This window comes from Bombus pyrosoma, linkage group LG2, assembly GCF_014825855.1.
Source record: "Bombus pyrosoma isolate SC7728 linkage group LG2, ASM1482585v1, whole genome shotgun sequence".
NCBI classification, from domain to species: domain Eukaryota; kingdom Metazoa; phylum Arthropoda; class Insecta; order Hymenoptera; family Apidae; genus Bombus; species Bombus pyrosoma.
In genome coordinates, this window is record NC_057771.1 from 2,401,608 (window position 1) to 2,428,617 (window position 27,010).

General features: G+C 37.6%; 1 protein-coding gene across 4 annotated transcripts in view; it reads left to right on the forward strand.

Moving 5' to 3' along the window:
- LOC122572498 (lachesin-like) overlaps positions 1-27,010 on the forward strand; it is a 257,082-nt gene that overhangs the window by 127,038 nt on the left and 103,034 nt on the right. For all 4 annotated transcript variants that reach the window (XM_043737499.1, XM_043737512.1, XM_043737503.1 and 1 more), the window contains 3 exons: positions 4,658-4,865; positions 22,220-22,378; positions 24,082-24,210. In XM_043737499.1, the coding sequence (XP_043593434.1) occupies positions 4,658-4,865; positions 22,220-22,378; positions 24,082-24,210 (496 nt within the window). The remainder of the gene's footprint in view (positions 1-4,657; positions 4,866-22,219; positions 22,379-24,081; positions 24,211-27,010) is intronic.

The window sequence follows — 27,010 nt, forward strand, 5'->3', positions numbered from 1 at the left end:
TCAGACAGCTTGCGGGTTAAGTGGTCGTATTACGTTCAAGTCTGGAACATGGTGAAACTTACCACATATGGCGACGAAGAGGGACGATTTAGCTGTCTTTAAGAGGATGTTGGGATCGTGAAGCAATTCTAAAGTTTGTTGTAATGCTAGTTATAGCGCGACGTAATGCTGCGCCTAATTTCTTTTTGGAAACCTTTACAAAATGAGATAGGAATTTAATTTAGTACGATAAACGTTTGATGTTGTAAATTAAAAATGTTTGACGATAGTATGATGGTTACAGCATTGTGTAATTTCAGTGTATGGAATGTTAAGGAAAAGTGTTTAGCAAGTTGAAGGAAAATAACATACATTGCATGAAGACAAAATTCAAATATCACCGTTATACTTAGTCCTACTAAAAGGACAAAATTTCAATTGCCAGTTCAATTTTATATATGTCCTCTGTCATGGTATGTGTTTGCGTATTTCACGAAGCTCGAGCGGAAGAAACATGCACGAGAAGATGAAGGGGGTCGATCCTGACGCGAACTATAGGCTCAGACAGCCGGACAAAGAAAGAGGAGAAGAAGATCGCGGAAAAAGGAAACCGAAGGAAAAGGTGGAAAAGGAGGCAAACTGGCTGAGAAAGAAGAAGAGACGGTGGCAATACAGAGAACCAGAGCCAGACTGGATGGCGCTGATCTCGTCGCCCGCGTGGTAAACAAAGCTGTAACTCTCCTCCCGTGGCAAGGAATCAATGCGCGCTAGCGAGCTCTCCGAGGTACAAGTACATACTTAGTTTTGTCGTAACGTGCATGTTGATGCACTCCAGTGAAACGCTGTCACACAATAGTACCACGTAACTGTTCTTTTTCTTCTTTTTTTAATCGATTGATCGATCACTGTATAGTCTTTTAAACAGCTTGGTATCCTTCGTGGTTTTTGGGACTTGATACGAGGCAGAATGCGCGATAGTAGAAGCGATCTATACTCGTTATTACTAACTTACAATAAGCTCTTAATGACTTTCTCTGCGGACGTTATCAGATTTCCCGGAAAGCCAAGTAACCGAAACGAAAGCAATGATTCACTGCAGGGATTTTATAGCACGATATTAATGATTCGTGGAAAGTTTGGTGAATGCTTAACATTTCGTGGATCGTCTGCCGCGAATCTCTTCTCAAACATCTATCTTACTTGCCGCATAAAGCAACTGTTGACTCTTTTGATAGATGAAGAAAGACGAAACGAGCCATGGAAAGTCGATTGTTGGTAGTTTTTGTAGTTTTCTTGGATTCAATGGCAGAATATGTTCACAATTTATATTTTAATGGAATATTTAATAGAAAAATATGACATCTCGTACTCTTTTGATAAGAGGGTTCTTTCACGAATATTGCACAATTGACATTTTCTATGAACGAATGCGAATATTGCGAATTGATGGAATAACGAGAAAAGAAAAATAAGTGAAAGAAAAACAGAGAAACAAAAGTATCGACGAATCAATCGGCGATACGATAAAAATCTGAGACAGTAAATATAATCCTACTGTAGTTTTCGACACCCGCTTTACATTTCATTCCGAGACAGAAGAGTAACGTTCAGTTTAACAAGGCGGCCGAGTCCCTTCGGCATTTTGTGGCCGTTTGAACGATGATGACGAGGTGAAAACCACCAAGGGAGAACCTGTGGAACACTTGGCAGCGTACACTGAGGTCAATCGCTCGTGACGAAGGTTTTACAAGGGTGGGAACGAGGGTCGGGGGCGATACTATTTCAGCGACCATGGTTAGCAAGCCCTCAAAGGTGGTTAAGTCGAGCCGAAGGTTGCGTTTAGTGGCACTTCTATGATACGTTACAGACACGGGGCTTATTGTCTGATCTGGGTCGGACGATTCTCATTCTTTTTAAATAGATCTTTTTAAACTTCTATTTTAAAATATATTCGTTTCTCCGTGTGCTTCTTATTTGTGACGGTATATATGATATACTTTATCTAATATTGATAACGCTTTTCCTTCAAGTTCAGTACAACACTACAACTTCTTGCAAAATAAAATAATTAATCTCAAGTCCTTTACCTCTCCAAATCCCTGACATTTGTAACTCAGTCACTCGCTATAAAAATTCACATTATTTTTTTATTCCACATACGCAATAACATTCATCTTCTAATCAAAATATCACGAGTCGATCTCCCACCTATCGATGAACGCCTACCCTTATCCCCTTTCGGTATCATTCTTCACTCGAAGAATTCTCATTTTCCAGTCACGCGAGGACACTAAAACGCGGTTGCGCGCTTTCGTCCTATCTCGCGAGCGACTGAATCGAGATGCTTGGCATCGATCAGAACGCCGTTCCCACTGTTCCTCAGGAAGACTAATGTCCGTTGTTCGTCTACGTCTGGACGAAAGTGCCGGGCAGATTTTTCGGCGCACTGGAGAGTGGAATCCTTTCGACGCCGGTCGTTTCGACGCGGGTCGTTGCGGCAAAGACATAACCGCTGTTACGCTGACAGTCGGCCCGGATAAATCGAGGTGAAAATTCCACTACGGAATACGAAAAACGGGGGTGAAACGCAGAACTGTCACGAGTCAGTGCCGACGTTGTCGCTGGTTATGGTCGCCAAGACTTATGACTATGGCAATGGAGTTGCATTCTCCCCAGTCGCGACAGCGAATGTTGCGTGGTTTATCGATTGTGAGGATAAGTCGCTCAGTCATGATTGTTTCTTCTCAAAACAATGGGTTTCTGAGTCGTACCATCGATGGTACAAATTTGACATATAGAGAACGTTCTAAAAGTTTCATTTAGAGTCACATATTGTTAGAATCGTAGTTGCAAGCAATCAGGAGAAGTTTTTGTACCACTGAACTTGATGATCCGTGATTTAGTAGTTTAACACCCACTATGTTATCTATTGAAAGGCGGATTTTAAATGAAACGGATCTTTTTTCTCCTTGCTTCTCATTTACTTTCTTCCCTTTCATTACAGCGTCACGAGAGCTTGTACATTAGGCAAGAAAGGTGACGGAGATACACTGCTATACAAAGGAAAGCAAAGAGATCTTATTGTTGAAAATATAAACCAAAAAGGGTACCTTTGTGATGTATAAAGCATAAAGAGCATATTACTGTAAAAAGAGAGACACAGCGAAAGACCATTTGCATCGAAGAAGGATTAGATAAACAAGACGAGAATTACACGGAATTAAACGCGGATTAAACTGATGTTTCTCCTATCTATGCGTTCTTCCCGTTTTCTTTCATTCATTCTTTTATTCCTAATCGTAAACATCGGTCGCTTAAAGAGGAATCGAAACCTATCGCAAGGATGTCGCGGAGTAACAACGTACTGACCTATTTTCTGCTGCAAGGTGTGACTGTATCGACTGAATACACCGCTGCACCGGAAGTAAACAGCGTCGTATACTTACACGGGCGAAAGAGGCCTTCTTATTTCTCCAGGGACGATTGTCAGACATTTCGTTGCTCCAAGAGAAGTTTCTTTTCTTCATCGGATCGTTCTCTCTCGTGTCGGTCATTACTTCCTTTTGTATCGATCAAGCCGCGAATCGGTCTTCGTGATTAGAATTCAATCAGTTTTTCATGATTGCTGAACTAGTCTCATTGAATTCTGCTGAAATTTTGAAAATGTAACACTTGCCGCGTGCTTCTTCTCTTTGTTCTTTCCTTTGTAAATTAACTTCACGACAAGTTTGCGAAGTTGAATTTATGATGTCTAATTGTAAGTAGTTTTGAGTTGAAAACACCATGGGTTTAAGATTGAAATGTGATACCTTCCTTCTGCGGAAAATGAACTTTGCAAGTTAATTTAACTTTTTAATTTATAAATGAACTTTGGAAAATGTACATTTCACGGTATAAATATTTTCAAGTCGGAAATACGTGGAATTTTAAAAGTAATCTAAATAAAAATTTATTTGGAAGACATATAAATGGTATGTCATTTGCAAACGTAGTATTTGTAAAATACAACTTTTGCTATGTACGTTTGATTTTCGATAGAAAAAGGTTTGAGTAGATTCTAAGTTGTTAGTGAAAAATAGGAATTAGTAAACGATAATTGGATCGATGCGTCTGAATAAAAGACAGCGATTGGAAAATTCATTATCGTTGATAAAAATTCGTCTATGTTGAATGATATATCCAATTGTATTGACTTCTTAGAAAAACGCGTTAAGGAGAGAGCAAGAAGAGGATCGGGTGAATGCAGGTTTCTAGATTGCGAAACCATCCGCTTTTGAAATTCCATGTTTGCTTTCCGCTTTTCTATTCTTCTAATTGTCTCTTCTTGCGTCTTATTGTCACTACTCTTTGATTTTCTTCAGCCTCTCTAAGATATAAGATACACGTTATAATAAAATTACGATTCCCGGCATAAATCTTCAAAATGTGACGAATAAAAATGACTGATAAACTATTTATCGGTTTTTAAATTATTAATACGATGAAGAGAGATTTTTCGAACAATTCTATGGTGCGTAAACGATACCTTGATTATCCGTGACTACGCGAACTCTGATATCTCGATAAATGAGCCCCGTGACATTAGCGACGTTCCGATAGGAAACTGCAATTTTATGATAATCGATACGTGGCCGTAAATCGTGTTTATAGCATAACGGGATTGCCGTTTCATTTTCAGGTGGCCTGGATGCTTTTCGACAAGAGCGCTATCCTGACAGTACAAAGTCACGTTATTACCAGGAACCCCAGGATATCCGTGACACATGATAAGCATAGGACCTGGTTCCTACATATCAAAGATGTACGGGAGGACGACAAGGGAAAGTACATGTGCCAGATTAATACAGCGACCGCGAAAACACAATATGGCTATCTGCACGTCGTAGGTGAGTCTCTTTCAAATATTATTATTTTACTAGTAAAATCGTTCATAGTGGAAAATTTACAAATGAAAAAACAATACTTAGAGACATTTTTATTCACATATAGTATTAAATAAGCTTCATTATTCCCTTATAAATAAATGGTTGCATATGTAAGTAATTATATTATAATACACATATACACGTATATTCAATTTGTATACCAATTGTGTTTTAAAATTTTATAACAATTCATTAGTGTCACCTCTTTTTTATTACACTGAATATGTTTAAATTTGTTAACATCTTTATTGCGGAGGTATTTAAATGATTTCTAATTTTTACATTCCATATTGTTTTCAAAATTGTTTTCAATTTTTTTCACCTGATTTTTCTTAGAATATAGCTAAAATACATGTCGAATGGTTGTTCTTCCTGTTTTTCTTTGTCTTGGAAAAAAATGTCCTATCTAAGAAAAAAACGATATATGAACTACAATTCCAAGAAAAATTATATCTTTTGTACATATTTAACAGAAATGAATCCGACATCCGTATTATCGTTTAAATTTCTATGCTGTCGAATCTTTTAAAATTTCACACGGGCGTCGGTCGTTTGTAAGTAAATAAAACAAGATGGTCCCTTTTGTTGACGTGTTAAACAATAATGCGCTTTGTCTTTGAACAATCCAGTTCCCACGAAAATAACAAGCACATTTCATTCGATTCGAATTCGTTTACGTTACGTTCGATACGTTTACAAATAGAAACATACGTTTCTCGGAACATGTTCAGTAACTCACGATCTCACTTCCGATCATTTTGTACTGCAATTTTTATACGAAGCATTATAATTATTTTGCTCTTGTTTCGCAGTTTGATTAACAATTACACCTGCACTATGTATGACCTTTTAATTATGTAAACAGCCCCGGACAAAATAATAGCACATGTGTGCTATCTTTAATTTTTTGCAGACCATATAGAGTTTCTGAATGTAACACATAACGTCATAACTATTAGGACGCAAAAAGTGCCGGTAAAGAAGTTCGTTCTTACTAACATTCACTATGTGCAGAGAAAACGCTTAAATTCCTGAGGCGAAATGATAGCACATTTATCAAATTTATATATATATTTACACAAAAAGAAAAATTATGTAGCAATCAACAGAAAATTAATAATGAGTTTTATTATTAATATGTTATTTATTATAATATTAACCTTTAGTTTCTATTACATCCGATTTTGTAAAGATTTTAATAGTTTTCTTTAATTGTTAAATACCATCGTAGGGAGAACTAGCTATATATATAAGAATGAAAGGCCATTTTCGATAATATCCAAATCAGGAGAACGTGTGGGACATGGTAAAATCGATGTTTTTTGTTTCAAAAAATTGTTTTTGATTCTACAATTTTAGCTCGGTGAATGGAATCATTATCATGTTCGAAAATAAATTTTCCTATTGTAATTCGTTGTACGTGTTCGTTAATTTATTCTCGCATTAAATTTATATACTTCTGACTATTCATTTTTTCTTCAAGAAATTATACATCGGTTTTGCCTTTATATTCGATTCTGTTCCAGATCATCATACGATTTCTATTCATTTGTCGTCGTTTGTTTATAATTTCTGCTTCTCTTAAGTCATGATAATAAAATGGAAATCCATCTGGACCGTCCACATTAAATGTTTTTTCATCGATAAATAAAACTCGTTTCCATTTCTTGCTCAAATAAATACGTTTTCTTGAAACTATTAACCGTTCCTCTTCGTGTTGCTTCGTTAGAGGAGGTTTTTGTTTCATTTTCAGTCGTTGAATAAATTTACATTTCTCAAGAATACGGTGAAAACTTTAGACGTTTGCCGCGATGCCTGCTTTTTGAGTAATTTCGCTTGATGTTAATGTTGAGTTTGAGGCAACACGAATAGTGGCCCGTTTTTCGCGCTCTGATAATGCTTGCAGTCTTCCACAATTTTTTCCCACCTATAATTTACAGGATGTTTTTACAATATTTGAAATTTCAGAAACAGATTCTGCTTTTTTAGTTCAACAATTTTTGCAATTTCGGTTTTAGTCAGTTTTTTCTCGCAAACCATGTCGACGTTTAACTCTAAGACTCGATACATGCTATTGATTGCTTAGCAATTCACAAACTACTGAAGGATATCAGCATAATGCTCGAGTGTGCTATCATTTTATCTTCAGGATTTGCGTTTTTCTGCTGCTTATTCAGAAAGCCAGCGAGGACAATCTTATTTACTAACAGATTCCTTCTATCTGCGTCGTAATAGTTATGACGTTATGTGTTATATTAAAAAATTCTAAGTGATCTTCGAGAAATTAGAATTAAAATTAAATTATTATTTTGCCCGGAATTATATATATGAAATTTACACGGTTTCATGGTAACCCTACAACGCGAAAGATACGTTACACATTATACGAATTCCGTGTTATATGGTGATCTACTGTATGTTTACCTCAATCAAGATACAGTTCTACAACAAACTAAATTATACAACACTTATATTTTAAGTTAATTTTAAGATAAGAAAGATTAATAAAATTTGGTTGATTTATTAAAAACCATTAAGTGCTTAGGGATTGTTAGAAATAGCGCGCTGAAGCTTTAAACACGTTCGGTTGAGTAAGCTAGTATATCCGTCGGCTTGTTTGCGGTGAGAACTAGGTACTCTGTCATATCGGATGCTTTTGGTAACGTAATTCTGTCAGTGATTAGCAAGTAAAAAAGCGGTTAACTTATAGTCGGTGTATGTTACGTGTCACTTTCTTTAGTAAGTTAAGCTCCAGATTTAGTTTAAAGCTAATTTAGCTTTCCAGATTAAACTAACATTTATTTCCTTTACCAATTTTCACACTAATAATTGCAATCGTAATAGTAACGTACAGCTATCTGTGATCTCTTTCTTATTTTCCTTTTTCATATTTTCTAAAATAATTAGAAGAAAAAAGAAGAAGAGGGAAGAGAAGAATATTTTTCTCTTTTTAAAAACACGAGCAAAACATCGCTTCGTATAACGACGTCCCTGGACGATGTCTTTATCATCGAATAAAATATTTAAAAAGTCCGTTTACGTTTCAACGATTGGTGAGACTCTCGGAAAGCAAGCCGTTGGACACAATAGAATTCCGGGTCAAAGGAGAAAGTATCCCGGCCTGTTGAAAGGACAGGGCAACAATAATTTAATCAGCAGAGGGCATCCGTGAGGGTGGCTGAGTGTGTCGGAGAGAGTCAGTCTTCGTTCTGCCATCCGGGAGAACATATTAATATCTCGAGTTTTGACGTCTGAAGTCGTCGGTGAAGCGGAAGCTCAGTCGTTTGGCGAAGTGGAGGGAGGGCGGTGGATGTTTCAGTAGTCGGTGGAGTAATCAGAGGGCTAGATTAATTGTTTCCACGGGACTCTTGGCCCGACGTAGCACAAATACACGGAAGACTTCGAAACGGTACTTCGTGATAATACCGACGGAACAGACACAATGCAAGCTCTGCCATAACTCAAGCCCTCCATTCTCTCTTTCTTCTCTCTCTCTCTCTCTCTCTCTCTCTCTCTCTCTCTCACAGCTCTGGGCACGCAAGGAGAAACGTGTAACGTGTGTAAATATTCCATACGGACCGAATCACTTAAAGTTACCACCTGAGGCGTTTACCTTGCTGCCTGAGCTAATAAACGCTTTTCACGAGTTTGACGATTTCGACGGGCTGCGTTAGCTCTGTCTCGCGAGCGCGAACGCGCCACACTCTCTCCGCTTGAATTCCCGTGTAAATTATCCGGGAATCGTAACCGCGCTGCGTTTCGATTGTTGCCGCGCTGTTTACCCGAGCATGCTAGAGCACGTTTCTCACACGCTATCTAGTCGAACACCGGTTTCGAGGAGCGGTCCAGAACATTCGATTCCACGGAATAAATTTTAACAGCCACGCCGGAGAATAACCCGGCTTGTTTGACTGCCGGTGCTCGACCGTTTCAGGAGGTTCATTTCTTCGCACATTTCACTTTTGTTTATTAACTCGAGGAGAAACGTGATTCGTTCAACGGATCAAGAACATTCGTGTAATATTAAGCAAGAGATAGGAATTAGGGATGATAAATGTTATGAGAAGTACGGTTTACGCGCGGGATTTAGAAGTTCTGACATGAATTAGAAGATTGTTACGAAAGGGTTTAGAACGGCACTAAGTATATATTTTGATAGGTTCGTTCCTTCGATGGTGAACTTTCCATGTTCCTTAGCGAGAAGAAAATTTGTTGGTATATAAAAATCGCACTTGTTATTCTAATAATAAACATGAAAATTAAATCGAGTATCGATTAATAAAAAATTCTCTTAAGAGAAACTTTTTTATGAGACTTTCCTTTCCAATCTAACAATTATTGAAATAAAGCACAGTCCGTACACGTGTAACATTGCTTTGTACTACTTCACAAAAACCGATTGAAACGATTCCACTCGGTAGATACAAACTTCATCGCGTTATCCCGGTGGTCGATACGTTGCGAATGTACCGGCCAATCAATTTTCCGTAGCAGCGACATTCCATGAAAGATTCCCCTCAGAACGTGGCACGTACGTACCTAACACGTCGATTTCAAGCTCGCCATTGAATTCCGCGATGATCCATGAATTGAGGATAACGATAACTCGATGATCGCTCCGTTTTATCCAATATCGCGTACACACGGTCCTTTACTTTCTCCGTATCTCTTGGTCTCTCGTCAAATGATCGGAGATCGTACCGTTTCGTCTTCAGCCATTCTTTTTTTTTTTTTTTTAATCCGTCCTCTCGTAAATAACGCGGAAGCCGGGAACTATCTGACTTTTATTCGATTTAGAGGCGAGTCGATGAGCTTAATTAGGAAAGAAGCTCGAATGGAGCTGAAAAGCGTACACTACGGAACGTGATGTCGAGCTTCCGATTCTTGCTGCACATTTTTCGACATTCCGGGTATTCATCCTTTCCTTTCGTCCCTTGCTTGTCTCCTTCACAGAGTATGCCGTCTCTCGACTGGTCTAGGATACGCGCGTCCGTCGCGTTTTTGCCAGTTATCGAGTTGCCGAGATCGGGACGGCAGAAGACTCGAAGGGTTGTTGTCGGTTCAATTGGCGTTCCTTCGTAACGAGTAAAAGGAGCATGTTATGATACTCGCAAGCCTGTATGCAATTTCATATCTGTTTCTGCTCTCCTTTTCTCCGACCGTTTCCTCGAGCTCCGTTTTATTGGAAAGTCGATAGGAGTTAGTGGGGGTTCTCTTGTCGAGGACGGAAGACGATGAAATTCAAGCGGATCCTTTGAATTACGACGAGCAGCAGGACAACGTCGAGGACACAGTGTCGAGATATTTATCTAAAAAAGAAAAAGAAAGGGGTGGAAAGAAAGGGAAAAGAGAAACGTAACAAGAAAAAATAAGAGACGGAATAACCTCCGAGCAAGTTCTCTTCGACGGAAGTAGTTTTTATGCGTCCATTAACGAGGGAATGCATTTCTTTCTTCCATGAAACACAAGCAGCCTTGTTCACAATTCTTGCCCCGTGCAGGTCTTTTTTAACACCCTGTTCCCTCTACTTTCTGCCTGGCCGTTACGGCGTTTGTCCGGTCAAAAGACACGGTACCGTTGCACAGCTTTTATCCAGCCATCGAGTTTCACGAGTCGAATTCAAGAATACTCAAAGGCCAGCCGTATAACATGACACAAAGGAAGGGTCTCGCTGTACTCGTATACGTTACGTATTGTATCAGAGAACGCGCGTGTCGTCTCGCGGTCGTATGTCATACGGTGCGCGAGCTCGACACCGCATTCCCTAAGGGGGACCGGCGTAATTAGTAATTTGTGGTTGCAACGGAGGCTTCATTCAACGGGCCGCATAACAGTCATTTCGACACGAGCCTCTAACGGGGCTTTGTGTTTGCGGATCGTGCTCCGTTAAGTTGCAAAACGCGTTACTCCATCTCGCACCTACTACCACTTAATTTCCGAATGTCTGTCAAAGCTCCGCAGTACTTTTTTCCTCTCAGTGTAGCTTCCACTTCCTTGGAGGCGAGAACGCGCGGAATTTCATTAGGATTTCAATCACACGCTTTGACTCCAAGGTAATGAGACTCGAAACACCTTTTGATACTGCACTACGTTGGAAGTCCAAATGTAAAATAAACGTGGAACTATGTTATCCGATGATACGTCGTTTCGATGAATCACTATAGTTCGCACTATTAACAGAAACCATTTAAACCCTATAAAATAATTTAGCATAGTAACTTAACATTATACTATTTCTACAATGTTATTTAAGCTACGGAAGTAAGTATTTGACTAAATCGTAACACCTGTTTACTCTTTCATTTTACACGTATGGTATAAATTAATAACGAAACTTTTCGATTGCTGTTGTAGAAGCAGAAACTGTCTCGCAATCAGTTCTTGCCAACAAACGGTAAAAATTCGGCGTGCAAAGTATCAATTGTTTATAGGTTCGTCGCCGAATCGCCCATGCGAATCATTCCAACTATTGATATCCGTAAACAAAATATGTCCCGTTTCACCAGTCAATCGTGTTTCCGGTTCTGACGAGGACGCTGGTATTGTTTGGTCTTTTTCTATTTGTAATCCTCCACTTTGCCGAATAAACTCAGGTCCCTTTCCTTCCAAATCTCGTGGAGCGTACGGACATTTATTTTCCAAGTGCATTCTGGATTTATCTTGTTTCGTTCCTTGTTTTGACAACTCTTTGCTTACAATAAATGTTTGCCCAAGCTGTCATACATCTCTATATTTGTTGACGACTGTTTTTACTGGCCTCTAAGATTGATTTGGATTAGCTATGTGATATCTATTGCGATACTAAAATTGTAAGTGTTTTTATTTAGGAAGTTTAAAAGTTAGTATTTCTATATTTCAATTAAATTTTAAATTTTTATCCATCGGTCAACAAATATCTTTAATTACATACGCGAAGCATAAATACAAATAACGAGTAAATCTCATCCCGCTTTGCAAATAATATTAATACTATTTTGTTAATTTTATCCTACTTCGATAAGTCCGCGTTTCTAACAACTCATGTATAGACTTTCTTACTATTAATCCATTTAAGAGAAAACTTCGCAACAAGCCAAGTACAAACGTCTAAAGGAATAAGTTTGGTCCTCTTCAGGTCTATATTTCGCATTGAGTGTCTGGCCCGTTTGTGAGCGTTATTTTTTCACCGCTATTCCTCGAGAAATTCCCTAATTGGAGACTTTCTCCGTCTGACCCCATAGAAAACCGCCCGTGAACACAATAACACTCGCTGATCATTAGGCTCGGTGAAAAGCATATTCGAGAAAAATTTGTTCTCCTACTCGGCACATGGAGGAAACTACTGGAGGCACTACGAGGAAATCGAACCGCGTTCGGCAGACGGCCGAGCAATGCACAAAGTTCGCTACTTGCTTAAGTCCTTACATATTTATTCGACTCGTGAAATGGCGGCCAGTATCTGGAGAATCGGCTGGTCCTTCACAAACATGATCTCTGCCGCTTTATTCTCTATTTCTCGAGTGGCCAATTACGGACAACGAAGATTTCATGGACTGCCGCGCCGTAGAAGGTAAACGAAGACTCGGTCCGGATATCGATCGGCAACAAGACAAGATCCCATCGTTTCATTATGCTGATTATTTAAGCCTTCAACGGAATAAATTAAATTATCGCTGTCCAAGAAAAACGAAGACTTTTTCCTGCAAATTGTTAACCCTTAAACTCCATCCATAACTAATCTATAACTCTGGACAAGATATCTGGCGATTCAATACCAGCTGTTTAACGTTCATGATGAGATATCTGACGACCCGATACAGACGTGGTAGTACCAGTTACAAGATATATCATCCAAGGTTATAAAGGTGTTAAAATAGAAATGTCCATGGTATGGCAAGGTAGAAAGATATTTAATCCAGCGCGTTCTTTTCTATGAAAGCTATCCGCATCTAAAAGAGTGAGAAGCATTGCTATCATAGAAAATTTTACTGAAAATCTTTAAGGAGTCTTGCTTCCGATTTACATTGCATACAAGGAAACTTGCAAGTTACACAGATACTCGGTATCCTGGAGTAGCACAGAGGGAAAACGCTAATAATTCAAAGCGCGACGACGTTTCCGCGTACATACATGTTCTCGTGGCTCGAAGCGCGAAGCACGGGTGGACCCTTAGTGTTAGCATGCCGTCGCGTCGGTCTGTTTCTCTTTCGCTCTCTCGTTGTCTGTCCTCCGTACGAACTGATGCTGGTGGAGTTTAGGGTAAGTTAACGCGCAACAACGCCGCGGCAGCGTACACGTGGTGGCGTTTGCGCTTGAATAATGCATCAACAGTCCGTATGCGGCTGCCGTATAACGGGCCACGCTGTTCAATCTGCGCTTGTTGAACAATTCGGTAACACCCCGCATTAGCATTAATGTAGCAGATCGTCGGACACCTGCGATAATTCATAGGATTGAGTGGAACTTCGCTGTTGCTTTTCGAGACGCGCAATTGACTCGCGCCAACCACGATTTCACTTAAATTCGACCCCTTGCTTTCCATCGACTTTGAGCGTTTAATTTTTAATACGGAAGTCTTGCTCTACAGCTATCAAGTAATTACAACTATCAAGTAATATATCTAACCATAGTTTTGTTTGATGTTTTCTACGTCTGCTGTTCCAGTCTTGTAGAGATAAACCGATAAGAATTCCTATATTGTTGATAATCTGGGCACATTGCTGAAATCAGGAAAACTTTTACGTGTTTCGGTCGTAGACAAATATTTGCTCGCGCACAAAATACACGTCATGGTTCATTTGGGAATGTTACGGAGGTAGGATTTCAGCGGGGGGTAGCAGGCACTCGGGCCAATTTATATATGAATATGTAGAAACGACCCTCTTCATTCGGCGTTTCGGCCAGCAAACGAACCATCCGAAAGGGGGCTTCGCTGCTATTTCAAGCGAAAGCTGTACATCTTATCGGGATAACTCCTCGAATAAATTTCCAGAGGCTCGAATAATTGTCCCGTAGATTGCGTACGCTGATTATTTATGATAGCGATTATTCCCGGTTAACCGATAACGAGACGCGATGATAAATTGGCTAAATTTGCGACAATTCCCGCATTCTTACCGGTAATAAGCTTGACACTTTTAATTATTTGTAGATAGCGACGGCAGCATTGAAACGTATGTAATTATTTATTTAAGCGAATATTTAGATTCGTTCGAATTAGATTAAATGAAAATGAATTATACATAGATGGGGCGTGTGTTTGCTGGTGTCTTCAGCACCGGCAGAGACGATAGTAATCTCACGAACAGAGAGAAATAGATATCCAATTTCACGTATTTGCTATTAATTATTATTGTTATTAATTATAAATTCGTTTGAAATTGGAGTCATCATAAAAAAGTCTAATAAATATTATAACGTTAATCATCTAGTATAATGAAAGTGCACTTCTTGAACCAAGATACTCAAATCTCCATCTCTAAATCCGTGCAGAAGTCAATTCGATAAAAAATCTCACTTTACGACTGCTATAAAATTATTATTCCCGCAACGAAATCGGAACGGCGTATTCCAATCCGATGTAATCAAAGTACAAACAGTTAAAGAAAACGCAATATGAAATTTCAGCGTACCACCAGCCGTGTTCTTATCGTTCGTTACAACAATGTCGGTAGAACAGCTTGTTATACTATAATATAATATTCAGAGCGCAACTCGTTCCAACTTTGTCTATGGAAGACTGTAAAACTTTGGAATTCCGGTCCTGCTTTCGGGTAGCATGTTCGTGGAGAACCCGCCACGAAGTAACGTGTGTCTATTCACGTTTCGTTTGAAAATGCATTAGTCATACGGTCGAAAGTGGAATCGAAGTGTCGCCTGGGAATCGCAATAACCGTCAGCGCGAAGCGGCGCGACACCAAATGCAAATTATTCTTAATGGTGATACGAGCACATCCCTGGTGGTATCACATCGATCCGCGATTATCGGAAGAAGCATAAATCGCTAATAAGTCGAGCGACATTTTAAATATTTTTACCTTCGTCTGCTTTTTCGCCTTCTTTTTCTAATATTTTATTTCCTCCTTGTTTTGTATTCTATCGCGGCATAACGACAAACGAATTCGCCTCGTTTGAATATACGCTTGCCTGAATATATGTATTAGTGAAACCAGAATGGTTCTTTCGTTCAATTGTAAAATGCAATAATCAGATTCGAGGATGAAAGGATACGCCTGGCCGATTATAACTTTCACGCGTCTCACGAATTCGTGAAAAAACTGTGCAATTATTTGATCGGTTACGTTGGTTGCGTCGTGCCCGCTGGAAAATCTTTTAATTGAAATTTCGTTTAATTAGTCTAATTTCGATAAAATCTACGAACAACGATACGGTGCTTAAAATTTTTACGCCTGGATAAATTTTTCTGATACTCGTCTATCGATTACTTTTAACGAATGGTATCAAGTTCCTGATCTATAATTTGTTTATTTCCTAAAATTTTGTCCATCTTAGTAAGATTTTAATGCAATTCTATCATATAAAGAAACTTTAAGTGTTATTACCGATTACGATTACCGATACTGTTAGCATTTCCTTGAACAGACAGCATTTATTCTTCTTCTATGGCGAAAACGACCTCCACCCTCCCAAATATTTAGCCTCAGTACTCATAAACGCTCATCAAAAGTATATTTAATCGAACGAAGCTTCTTCCATTTCGAGCCATTGCGTACTTCACTGCATTGCGTTACTCTGAAATCGTTCAAAGACGACCATTAATTCGTGTCCAAGCGCAAGCAGATTAAAAGAGTGCGCGATAGCGTTAATTTCCGTCATGACATTAATCAATTTTGTCGGGTCAAGCCAGTGAAACTCGGGATTTGGAAGTACGTGCCAGCCAGAAGGAATATTTTGCCCTGCGTTAAGGTCGTTATCGTGACTCTACAATCTGGTAGAAAAATAGGAAGGATCAGTCCTGAAGGGAGAGTCGAACGCGAGCGATTCCTATCGACGAATACTTTCGACGAACATTTTCGACGTTTGATATAAACGACAAACGCACGAACGCCGATAGTGTTAGCTTCCGGCTTAACGATTATCGTATATTTTAGCTCGTCTATCGCCATTCTTCTGTCTCGCGTTACATCGCGCATCCCGCGGGGACAATTTTTTCTGTGATTTCCCGCTAGAGGAAGGGGACGGTCATAGCCATCCCCCTTTCTTTCGAAGAATCATTACGTCTATCAAGCATCGATTTACTACATAGAGAAGATGGTATATATACATAAATATGCATGTATATCATCGTTCTACGTTCACGGTCAGTCGATGCGCATTTGGCACTATCCATTGACATTCATGTTTCGGGGGAGAAAAGAACTAGCGATGATTATTATTTTATGTATTTGAGGACCACAACTGAACATTACATTGCATCGGTAATTCCACAGTATATATTTACATATTTGCGGTAAGTATCCTCCACATATTTCGTGACATAGATCAGAACATTGTCAGAAGTATTCAAATATATTGTAGGATAATTACAACATAATCGTAAATCATTTAAAAATTAATGAAGAACATTAGAACATTAGAACATTGTAATTATAGAATAATTCTCTTTAACGGTGAGTTAAGAGGAGAGTTAAAGTGTGTTTCGTTCAAAATATCTGATACAAAGGTAGTAAAACTCCGTTGTAAGTTACTGTTCGCTTTTACTCTACGAAGTTTGTACATTTTCAAAGTAGCAGTACTACAAATTCAAAGAAAAGAGAGACTAAAGTAAGACTGATGCATTATAAACAAAGTTTCGAGTGCAATTGCAATTTACTGAATTATAAATAGATCAGCTGGAAATATATATAAATCTACTTGTTACCGTAATAGTGAAAATAGAAAATAAAATTTCTTTCGTACGATACATACAGTATATAGTTCCCCCTGAGCTTAGTAAAGAATTTATCAAAATGATTCGTATCGATTTGTCTTTCGTTTATCTATTTAATTTCTGTATTAATACATCAGCCATATAGGACAAATTCCTATGTTCAAATCTGTGGTAAGAGATTTAAGTACATATATTACGAATGGAATGCGAAATTTAAACAAATCGTTTTTCGGTTAGCCACAAACGTATAAAATTTTTTTATTTCGATTTATGTTTAGATGTCGTAAATATGTCGTTAAAGTAATAAGTACTAGGCAAAATATATCGCCGTTGAATGACGATATCGTGTCACCATAGACGACGTTGAAAGAAAGGATAATCGCGGATCGTATAAATACATGTTTTGTTTTGTTTGTCGTTTGTTATCGACACGAAATTGTTACATGAATGATACGCGATTTAGCGTCGCGATATGGGTATTTTCGCGATTAATTTCCAGTGGAATAATTCAATATTCGCGTTACCGTATCTGTCGTGTGATCTTCCGCGTTCGACCTTATCCTCTTTTCTCCTATTGCATTTTCTTTCGCTCTCTTAATTTTATTTCTCTCTGAAAATGCGATGCATCGATTGAATTCCGCTTCACGCTTTTGCTTAGTAAGAGAAATCTGCTCAACGGACAAAATCGCGTACGATCATTACGTGTTTGACCGTGTACTTTATAAATATAATATTACATATATTATTTGAATTACGTGATAAAATCATGCAGCGTTAGGAAATTACAAGCAAGATGTAATATTCAGTGTTTGTACGTGGACGGATCACCTCGTAAATCATTGTGATGCTTTGTTTTGCGTGTTTGCTTAATTTGATCACTTGCTCGGCACACGAGACATTGAAATACGTGAGTTGTTAGGTACGTATCGATATGTCCAATTTTGACTGTTTTTAATGTAATATCTTTATACGAATAGACGATCGATCTGCGTTCAAGTCTCGAGAGAAGATAATAATTAGTCGTGGCGTGTTACACGAAAACTAAGCGTGAATGATCCAATGTGATATATATCTCATTGGACCGGCATGTATACACCAATCGTGCGAACCACGGATGTCGGTTTCGATCAACCGGTTTTAGTCGCACACAGTGATGCAGACGACAGATGCCAATCTACTCCTCTTGATACGACATATATATATCTTTTCCCATAATATGACAGTGACATAATTGAATGGAATTGTCTTTGTTATTTATTTCCGCGAGTCGGCCGCATTCGTGTACCGCGGAATAACGATCGGCTGAAATTTCCACACAAACAGGACACGTTCGAGAGGATCGTCAAGGCTTTAGCCGGTTTGCCCAGGAAACGCTTAGATGCTCGAATCGCATTTAGACTTTTAAATTAAGCCTCTTCCCCCACCTTCCTTCTGCACTCTGACGCTTCACGTGTTAATGGAAGAACACTCATGAAGTGTATTCGATCGGAAAGGAAGTTTTTTTCTCTCCAGTCGTAAAATGCAGTCTGTCGATGCTTCGAACGAAAGAACCTACAGTGGAAGTGTGAATGCTGAGTTACAGCTTGGTTCCAAAGCATATCGTAGGAATATTGAGTTGCGAATAGAGTTTTGACTGAAATATAAAATAACTATACCTGTAATAATAATAACACACCATTAAAGATTTCATTGAATTACAATTATTCGTTGCATAACAATTTTGCGGTGGATTTATGTGTAGAAAGAGTCTAATAAATCACAACGAAAAAAAAAATAAAAAAATTAAAGGATAAAACGGATCGAGGAACGTAGTGTCTTCGTCTTCTTAGCTAGTTACAGTCTGAGCATAAAAGCATCCCTTTCCTGTATGACAATTTTATACTCCTCTTGCGCTGTATTAATTTTTAATACCGTGTCCTTTTCAAGCACAGTGTATGTCTTCCGCCAGTGATTTCTGAGACTAACGAGCCACGAACCTTCCATGAAAAATCAATCTACGTTGATACGATTTTAATAATGCAGAAGTACTTCCTCCTATGCTAGATATGATTCGTTTATCTTCTTCATTTTATGTTGTTTCAGGAAAGGGTAATACTTTGGAAAATATTAATTATCCGAATCTTCGTTGAACTGCAGGAATAAAAATGCAAGTATTGCACATAGAATTATTTCAATTATATATTCCTAAATACATATTCATGATTATTTGTAAATATTTAGTTCCATTAATATAATAATTCATGCGATCAAATGACACTAAACTGTCGCAAATCACCGATGACTGACGCCAGATTGAATACATCAAATCATTAATGGTATTAATCGTAAATTGATTGGTAATCATATCATATAATATTTACAAATAAAAAACGCTACTATAATCGTGCACTAACCTAAGGAAAACACACGTATGCACGTGTATAAACATATAATTTTTTAATAATTGAAAAGGGTTACAAATCTTCTTGTGCGACGTCTTTTACCACGTTCGGTCCCACTTTCACTAATCAATTCAGTTTCGTGGAAAACCTGCCTGTAACAGCCTTCAGCCTGTAACAAATCACTTAGATAATTGTTAATGTGTTTATTCATTAACACTTGTCGCGTTTGTAAATCTTCCATGGATAAAAATATTAATACTTTGCAGGTGGAAATTTATTGACTTGTAAAAATGCCCAACGTTATTAATAATTATAAAGGTATATACGTGAATTTACAAGCTACATGTTAAATCCATGTTTCGTTCTTTAATTTGCTTTTATAACGATTGATAACGATTTCTAGATTGGGGGAATTAATATTGTACGATGTAACGTTGCAACGCTGGATATAGTATAGAATGGGAGTAAAATTTAATGTTATACACTTTTGTAAATTTCAATTTTGCGGTTATATTGTTATCGATATAATAAGCGGAATTTTATGCAAACAAAGATTCGAGTTTTGTGCGGAAAATTTCATTTGGAACAGAAGACATATGCTAAATATAATTCAGTACTGTTTCTATAGAAATTTCTTTTTTATTCACTATAGGAGATGTTTAAAAACTGAATATATTTTATAATTTTTCCAACTAGACCTTTCTGGTAGTTTATTTACTCGCCATAAGTGGCTCGCTTTTGTCATTTGGATAACAATCGGCGGCGATTCGCATGGAAATTGGATTTGCTTGAGGTTTCATTATGGTCATTTGCCTTATCGTCGTTTGAATTATACGTGGCGATCTCATGGCCGCAATATCGATTCCACTTTATCACGTTTACCTTCGATAAACTGTTCGCATCTTTGCCAACGAGTATTCATCAGAATGGGGGCAGGGATTTTTGGTCGGTTACTAAGTACGTTAACACAGGATTGTACGTGTAATCCGGCCGCTAACTAGGTTTAGTAATTATCGAAGGAGAGCCATGTAATCAGGGATGACACAGAAAGTCTTTATTGTCTTTGTAAAACTATCTCTCGAGTCCTCATAAATTTCCCTTACAACAAAAGAATCAACAAAAGGTTCATAATTTCGCGTGGAAGTCTTGTATTTACTGTAAGTAAGTGTTTTGTCAGAGAATTATTCGAATTAAAAACTTATTTTTATAAAAGTAATTAAAAGAAAAACGAAAACGGTGACTTTATGCGAAGGTAACAAAGGATGAAACGAATTCAAAGGCAAATTAAAAAAACAACCATTTTCAAAGTCGTTTTATATCGAATGACTACGAATTCGAATAAAAAATTAACAAAACATACCGCGAAACTGTCAGTAAACAATAGGAGATTAAAAGAGACGAAAGAACAAACCGTTTCGTTCCCATAAAAACTAGGAATATTCGGCAAAATGCCTGTTGTAACGCGAAACTGCGACAAAACTTTTTCGCCGCATCGTACGTTTTCAAGCCGTAATCGTGGTCCCCGAGGCGACGAGCCTGTTCTCCAAGACATTTTCTCCTCCGCGGAAAGGGCCTCTTATCATCAGTGATTACGACTTTTTAACGGGGATTTCCTCCCTCTTCGTCTCATCTGGCCGCATTTCTCGTTTCCTTTGCCCTTCTGGCTGTTCGTACCGGTCTCGAGCCGCGCTATCGAACGTTTCCGCGATTGTAACTAGATTCTCCGGTATCATCATCTTCAACCCCTCTGCGACCTCGTCGAACTGAACTTCTTTTACCTCCTTAGACATTTCCTTTTTTCATTTTTAACTTTGAATTCGATTTGCATGTGAAAGAATGCCATTCAGAACTTCTTACTCATCCTTGAGGTTGGCCTATTCTTTGAAGCGTTCTTGACCTGGGTCCACTCGAAGCCGACCCTGTGTCATGCAAATTTTATTATGTGACCGCTCTTGGATCTGACCAACGCCTTCGTCTTTTCGATGTCGCTCTTTTGCACGATTGCGAACACGTTAATCGCGATTGACGTTGTGCTCGCGAACAACTCTTGACATTGCTCAAATGTATTTCTTGCTCGATGAAAAGGATCTACTGTTTGATTTACGTCAAAGACTGTGGTGCCTTGCGTAGATCCAAGTATAATTTGTTCTCGTAGATTTCTCAGTATTTGTTTGATTTTTATACCAAATTGACCCATGTAAAATCAATTTTTGAACTAATATAAAGTAGACGCTCGAAGTTCGAACAATTTGAAGTTCAAATAAGAATGTCAAGAAAAATTCGACTTTTGAACTCAAACGAAAATTCGAAGCTTAAACAAAGGAATAAAGAGTCACTTGTCGTCATGTAACCGTCACGTGGCTACATTATCTCTCTGTTTAGGCCCAGGACAGGCGAAATGCCAGCTGAAAAGAAAAAAGGAAAACAAGGCTATGTTCACTGTTTGTACAGTTTTCTTGTGACTTTATGATTGGTTCAGCAAGCATTCATAATAGCACTTTCAAGCGTTTCATTTATATCATTTAGTTATTTTCATGTACATTTATGTATTTTTTTTATTTATTTCCATTCATAACGTTATCAATGAAAGATACCTAAGGTGAAAATGCTAAAAAAAGAAGTCGTATATATTTTATATTTTAGATAGAATATAGAACGTAGCTCATCAATAAATATAAAAGTATGAATTTGGTAGTAGTTTATCGAAACATGTTTTTTTTTTAACTATTTATCAATATTATGTTTTGAAACAGGCAGTTAAAATGTAAAAGATTGAGTAAATTTTGAATGTCTGGAACGAATTAATTCAATTAATTAAATCAAATAGTAAATCTTCGAAAAAATCGACGTTCGAACAACTGAAAGATCGAACCGTTTCCTGGAACGGGTTATGTTCGAACTTCGAAGATCGGCTGTATTTCATCTAAATGTAATATTCGCGGACATGTAGAGAACCCTTATTTTGGCTAAGTATGCAACTGATTATGAGTGAGTTAATTTATGTAACTGTATTAATAAACAAATATTACACAAAAACATCTTCTGTTGACTGTTTCTGTTCACAGTGCCTCCAAATATAGAGGACTACCAGTCCTCGTCAGATGTCATTGTGCGAGAAGGTGCGAACGTGAGTCTAACGTGCAAAGCGACTGGAAGCCCTAAACCAGCTATAAGCTGGAAAAGAGACGATAGTTCAAAAATCTCAATTAACAAAACGTATTCTGGTAAGTACACGTTTTGTCATGAATAAATATTATTACAACAATCTAATTCGATGTAATAGCAATAGATAATATAATTGCGATGATAGAGTTTGACTTGGAACGATAATTTAATATCGCAATTGACCGTTATAGTTATAACTCAATTTTATAGTTTGATAGTATTTTTATGTCTAAAGTTGCTCTCGTTATTTTACTGGCTTTTCCTCAATGGTTATTTTCTCCGTATGTTTTTCATGTACTCTTCTTTTCTGTTTTTCTAGTCCTGTGTTCACTTTGTTTTCCTGTCATATATGAAATATCATATAGGGCGATTTTTAGTTACTTAGTAAATTTAAATTACAGTGAATCAATGATTATTATTTGAAATATTATTAAAATGTTATTAACTATAGCATAAAATGTGATATGTTTGTCCGTTTCGCAAGAAGTCTGAACGATTATCACCTAAATCTAAGTTATCCGTATGTTCTTTTTCAATCTGCAATCTTTAGATATGATGTTCTCTTCAGAATACAACCAACGTCGATCCGTAACCGTGTTTCGAAAAATTCGGGGGGGGGGGGAAGGGTAAAAGCGCGCCGCAATTAAAAATAATGACATTCGTTTGACTTCTATTCGAAGATCAAACATGCTCTACCTCAAAAACTGTGTTACCGCAATCATAGAGAAGATCGTGCGGTAGGGTCGTGGAGAGAAGAGTAAAGGAAGATTGAAAAGAAGGAGAAAAAATGTAAACGTGTCAAAAGACAGTGGATTTAATGAAAAGAGGACGAAGGGATAGGTATTTCTCATTAACACGTCACGTAATTCCGAGGACTCGGAGAACTCGCGAATTCGATGTCGTTAAACGGCTAGGGTTAGGATCTTGTAACGCGTAATTACGTTGGCCACGGATTTTGAAGAACGTTGCGTTGAAGTCTTTGCACGGTTTCACGATTCAGAAAGCATATTAATTTATTGGAGTAAATAAGGAATGCCACGGTGTGTCGGAGGAATTTGAAACGAATATGTGGAATTTCAACTTCGTAAAAATTGACGCATCAGAACCATCGGAGATTGCGTTTCTGTTATTTAAAGAAATCAAGAATTTAATTCCGGTTACGAACATAATAGGATTTATTAAATGGGATACAGGAAGCGTTATATAGATATTGAAATTGGAAAAGTGTAATTAACGTGTTCATCAGGTGGCAAAATTAATTTTATGTTTGCAAACACGGTTAAATTATATTATAAGGAGGACTGGTAAACTTCGATTTAAAAGTTTTACAATCCTCTTTTCAGTAAAAGAATTTCAATGTGTTAGAACGTAATGATTTTACTTATTCATGACTACTAAATTATATTTTAATGGAATAAAAATTACGTGCAAATCAGTTTCAGTCTTTATTTTTGAAAATAGTACACATAATTTTATAAGCAAATTTCACCGAGTTTGAAAATAACGCGAGACATACAGAAATATAATTTCTGGAATTAACAAAGGCTCGAAAAACTTGGAATTTACGATAATAGAACGAACTCGTATGGAGACAAATACATTTAGCATTTTCCTGCCATTTTTTCCATTTCTGTTCGTTGGTTTGTCAATTAACTAAAATTAGCTTTTAGACTCTGTCGAGTGGTTATTCCGCGACGTCAGACAGGAAAAATAAAAGCGCCAAAATCACCTGTCACGCTAAAGTGTCGCTTATCACTTTTAGTATTGGAGTGGAAAGGCGAGACGCTGGAAATCACACGGATCTCAAGACTGGACATGGGCGTTTATTTATGCATCGCAACGAATGGCGTCCCTCCGACTGTGAGCAAACAGATCAAAGTTTCCGTCGACTGTAAGTGAATCTTTTATTTCAATTCATATATAGATAAATTCGTAATGATTTTCATTCTGAGCGGTATTGACTTTTTTTAAATTTTCGATAATCAATATTCAATGAAAGATACATGTAAAAATCTCGAAAGCTTCAAGATGTCTCAAATGGACTCAAACTTGAAAAACCAGGAACTTCAACTAAAACGTTAAAAACCAAATGCGGATTAGATTATTTAGAAAGCTTAAATAACTAACAAATAGATATTTCTAATTAATCTAAGTAATATCGTCATCTCCTGATCTTCTTGTCTATCTCTAAAATCAAATCTGTATTCCTAAAACCTATATAAATTGAGAAAATACAATCGCAAACATCCTCCATCTGTCCGAAACACGCAAACGCGAAACACGAGGCTCAAAGATGGCTAAAGAGTTGAAGAACATACAATTTAATAATAGAGAAAGGTGTCCGGCGACAAAGCGGCTCTTTGCCGCTTACAAAGCGGCTCGTTCCTTTTATTCTCAGCAGAGCAGAAGCGAGGGGATATGTGAGAGACAAGGGTTGTAAGTGAGAAAGAGAAACACGTTTGACTCGTGCGAAAGAGTAAACGCGAATAGTACAGAGGGTGAAGAGTGAGGGTGGTGCGATATAAAAGTAAGCTCGGGATGAACCACGACACACTGTTACTCCATTTCTATCCTATACGCTTGCCTATTGTTACGTTACTGCTCCTTCTAAATACTGAGCGTTCCCTGCGACATGTCAACTTCCTTTTCTTCAAAGCTCGATTACTACCGACGAAAGGTCGAATTAAACGGTTTGTCGCGACGCGACGTTTTTACCATTTTTAAGCTGTCGATAAAAGATTCTATGACATATCATCCGAAATTTTTATAATATGATATTATCGAAGGGTAAATATTAGATTTGACGTTAATCACAGAAAAACGGGTTAACCGACAAGTTAATTAAACGACAGTTTAATATAACTTCTCTTCTTTCATGTGGAATATAAGAAATTCACTGGCAAAAAAGATTGTACAGCATCCTAAGTTGTCCATCGTTTATCAAAGAGCTATGATAAGAGATACGAAAAAAACGAATACAAAAAAGCTGACAAAGGTTTACGCAGAATACCAGGTTTCGTTGTTGCACGTTCGCTCGTAAGAAAACTGAGCCACGTGCATGCGCGCCCGCGCCCTCCAAGAGACGAAAACCAAGGAGTTATCCCTTTAGTTAAAGCGAGACTAATTAATTTAGCGGCGCCGTAAAGAAGCGTCGAATTGCGATTCAGAGCCAGACTGGGTCTGGGGGTTGAAAAGAGGGGGATGTTTTTGCCCCTGATCTCTCAGCGGATGCGCGCCGAGGATTATCCTTTTAGGCGTCCTTTAATTCCATTTGTAGCCGGTGCTCCCGGGCAAAGGCTTTTGTCAACGAGTATTACCCCGAGCCCTTTGAAGTCAAATTGCAATCGAGTAATGTAATAGTTCTGTCCGCGATATGCATTACCGGCGCGGGCCCGAATTCAAGAAGAAACTTGCAATAGAAAGAAAATATAATTTTCTGCGTGAAGCGCTCCAAGGATGCTGGGAACCAGCTTTTCGTAACGAGAAGATTATTTTTATGGTTATCAAATTGTTCGGAATTTGTCACTTGGCTATTCAGCAACGAAGGAAATCATAAGAAGTACGAATTAGTTACGATACTGAAAAGTATCACAATAGGATACGTTGTTATATTTTTCTCAACGTAAGTTCCGTGGATATAGAGGATCGTGAAATATCGCAAGGTGATTTTGCTTGAAAAAAAAACGAATCAAAGAAGCTAAAATGGTCGAAGGTGCGCGTATCTCTATTTTAAATATTAAATACCTACGATTAAAACTCTAGTTTAACTTAGACTGCAATAGTCCATTAGAATGATTTATCTTTGCGTGTTTGATGAATACATCGAGATGATTGCGTTCGGTTTCTTGAAGTCTCGTGCAGATGCAGTTGAATCTTCTCAATTGTCAAAGGAACACGTTACTTAAGTTAAATGGAAGTGGGAATGGTTAATTCGCCGCAGAATCAGCGCATGCCACGTGCCACTCCTCTCGTTTTCGTATTGTGTAGCTGATCAAGATAGATTTTTGGGAATTGACTAAATTGGAATTTGCGTGCTTAGTGATGCGAATTACGATAGCTTACTTTTGCTTTAAACATAGGAAGAAATTTTCAAAAGAAAAAAGCAAATAATTTTACAAATGAATCTTTCTCTATGTTTATACATAGTATATACACGTGTACATTTGAAGTAGATTAAAGCAAACTAAGGTGACAATAAAATTTTTCATTACGTACTGCGATAATCTATTTTAAGATTAATACAAGATTTATAGAAACAATATATACCTTTTAACATATAATATAGAATATGCAAAGATCCGAGAAAACAAATTCACACGATTGCTCTCTAAATTGCCAATTTTCCCATTAACTGCGGAGTTTAGCTTCAAAAATTGCTTACTGATTACACAGCTATATGAAGAAATTACGAGTATACACGTCGAGCGCAGATCAAATGCTCCTTATATAAATTTTACGAAAAAAGTAAAGCAAAACGAGGAAGGCTTACATTTTTATTCGATAAAAAATGAACAATGCATTGTTGAAAAAAGGTATTGTTATTAAAAACTTAAGAATTGTCAAAAAATAATAAAGTAAAGTTCACAAGCCAATTCAGGGAATAGCCGATATACGCAATAAAATACACAAAACAATTTGGGGAATAGCTGATGCATTGGGGAAAATAATCGATTCAATTTACGAAAAGCAAT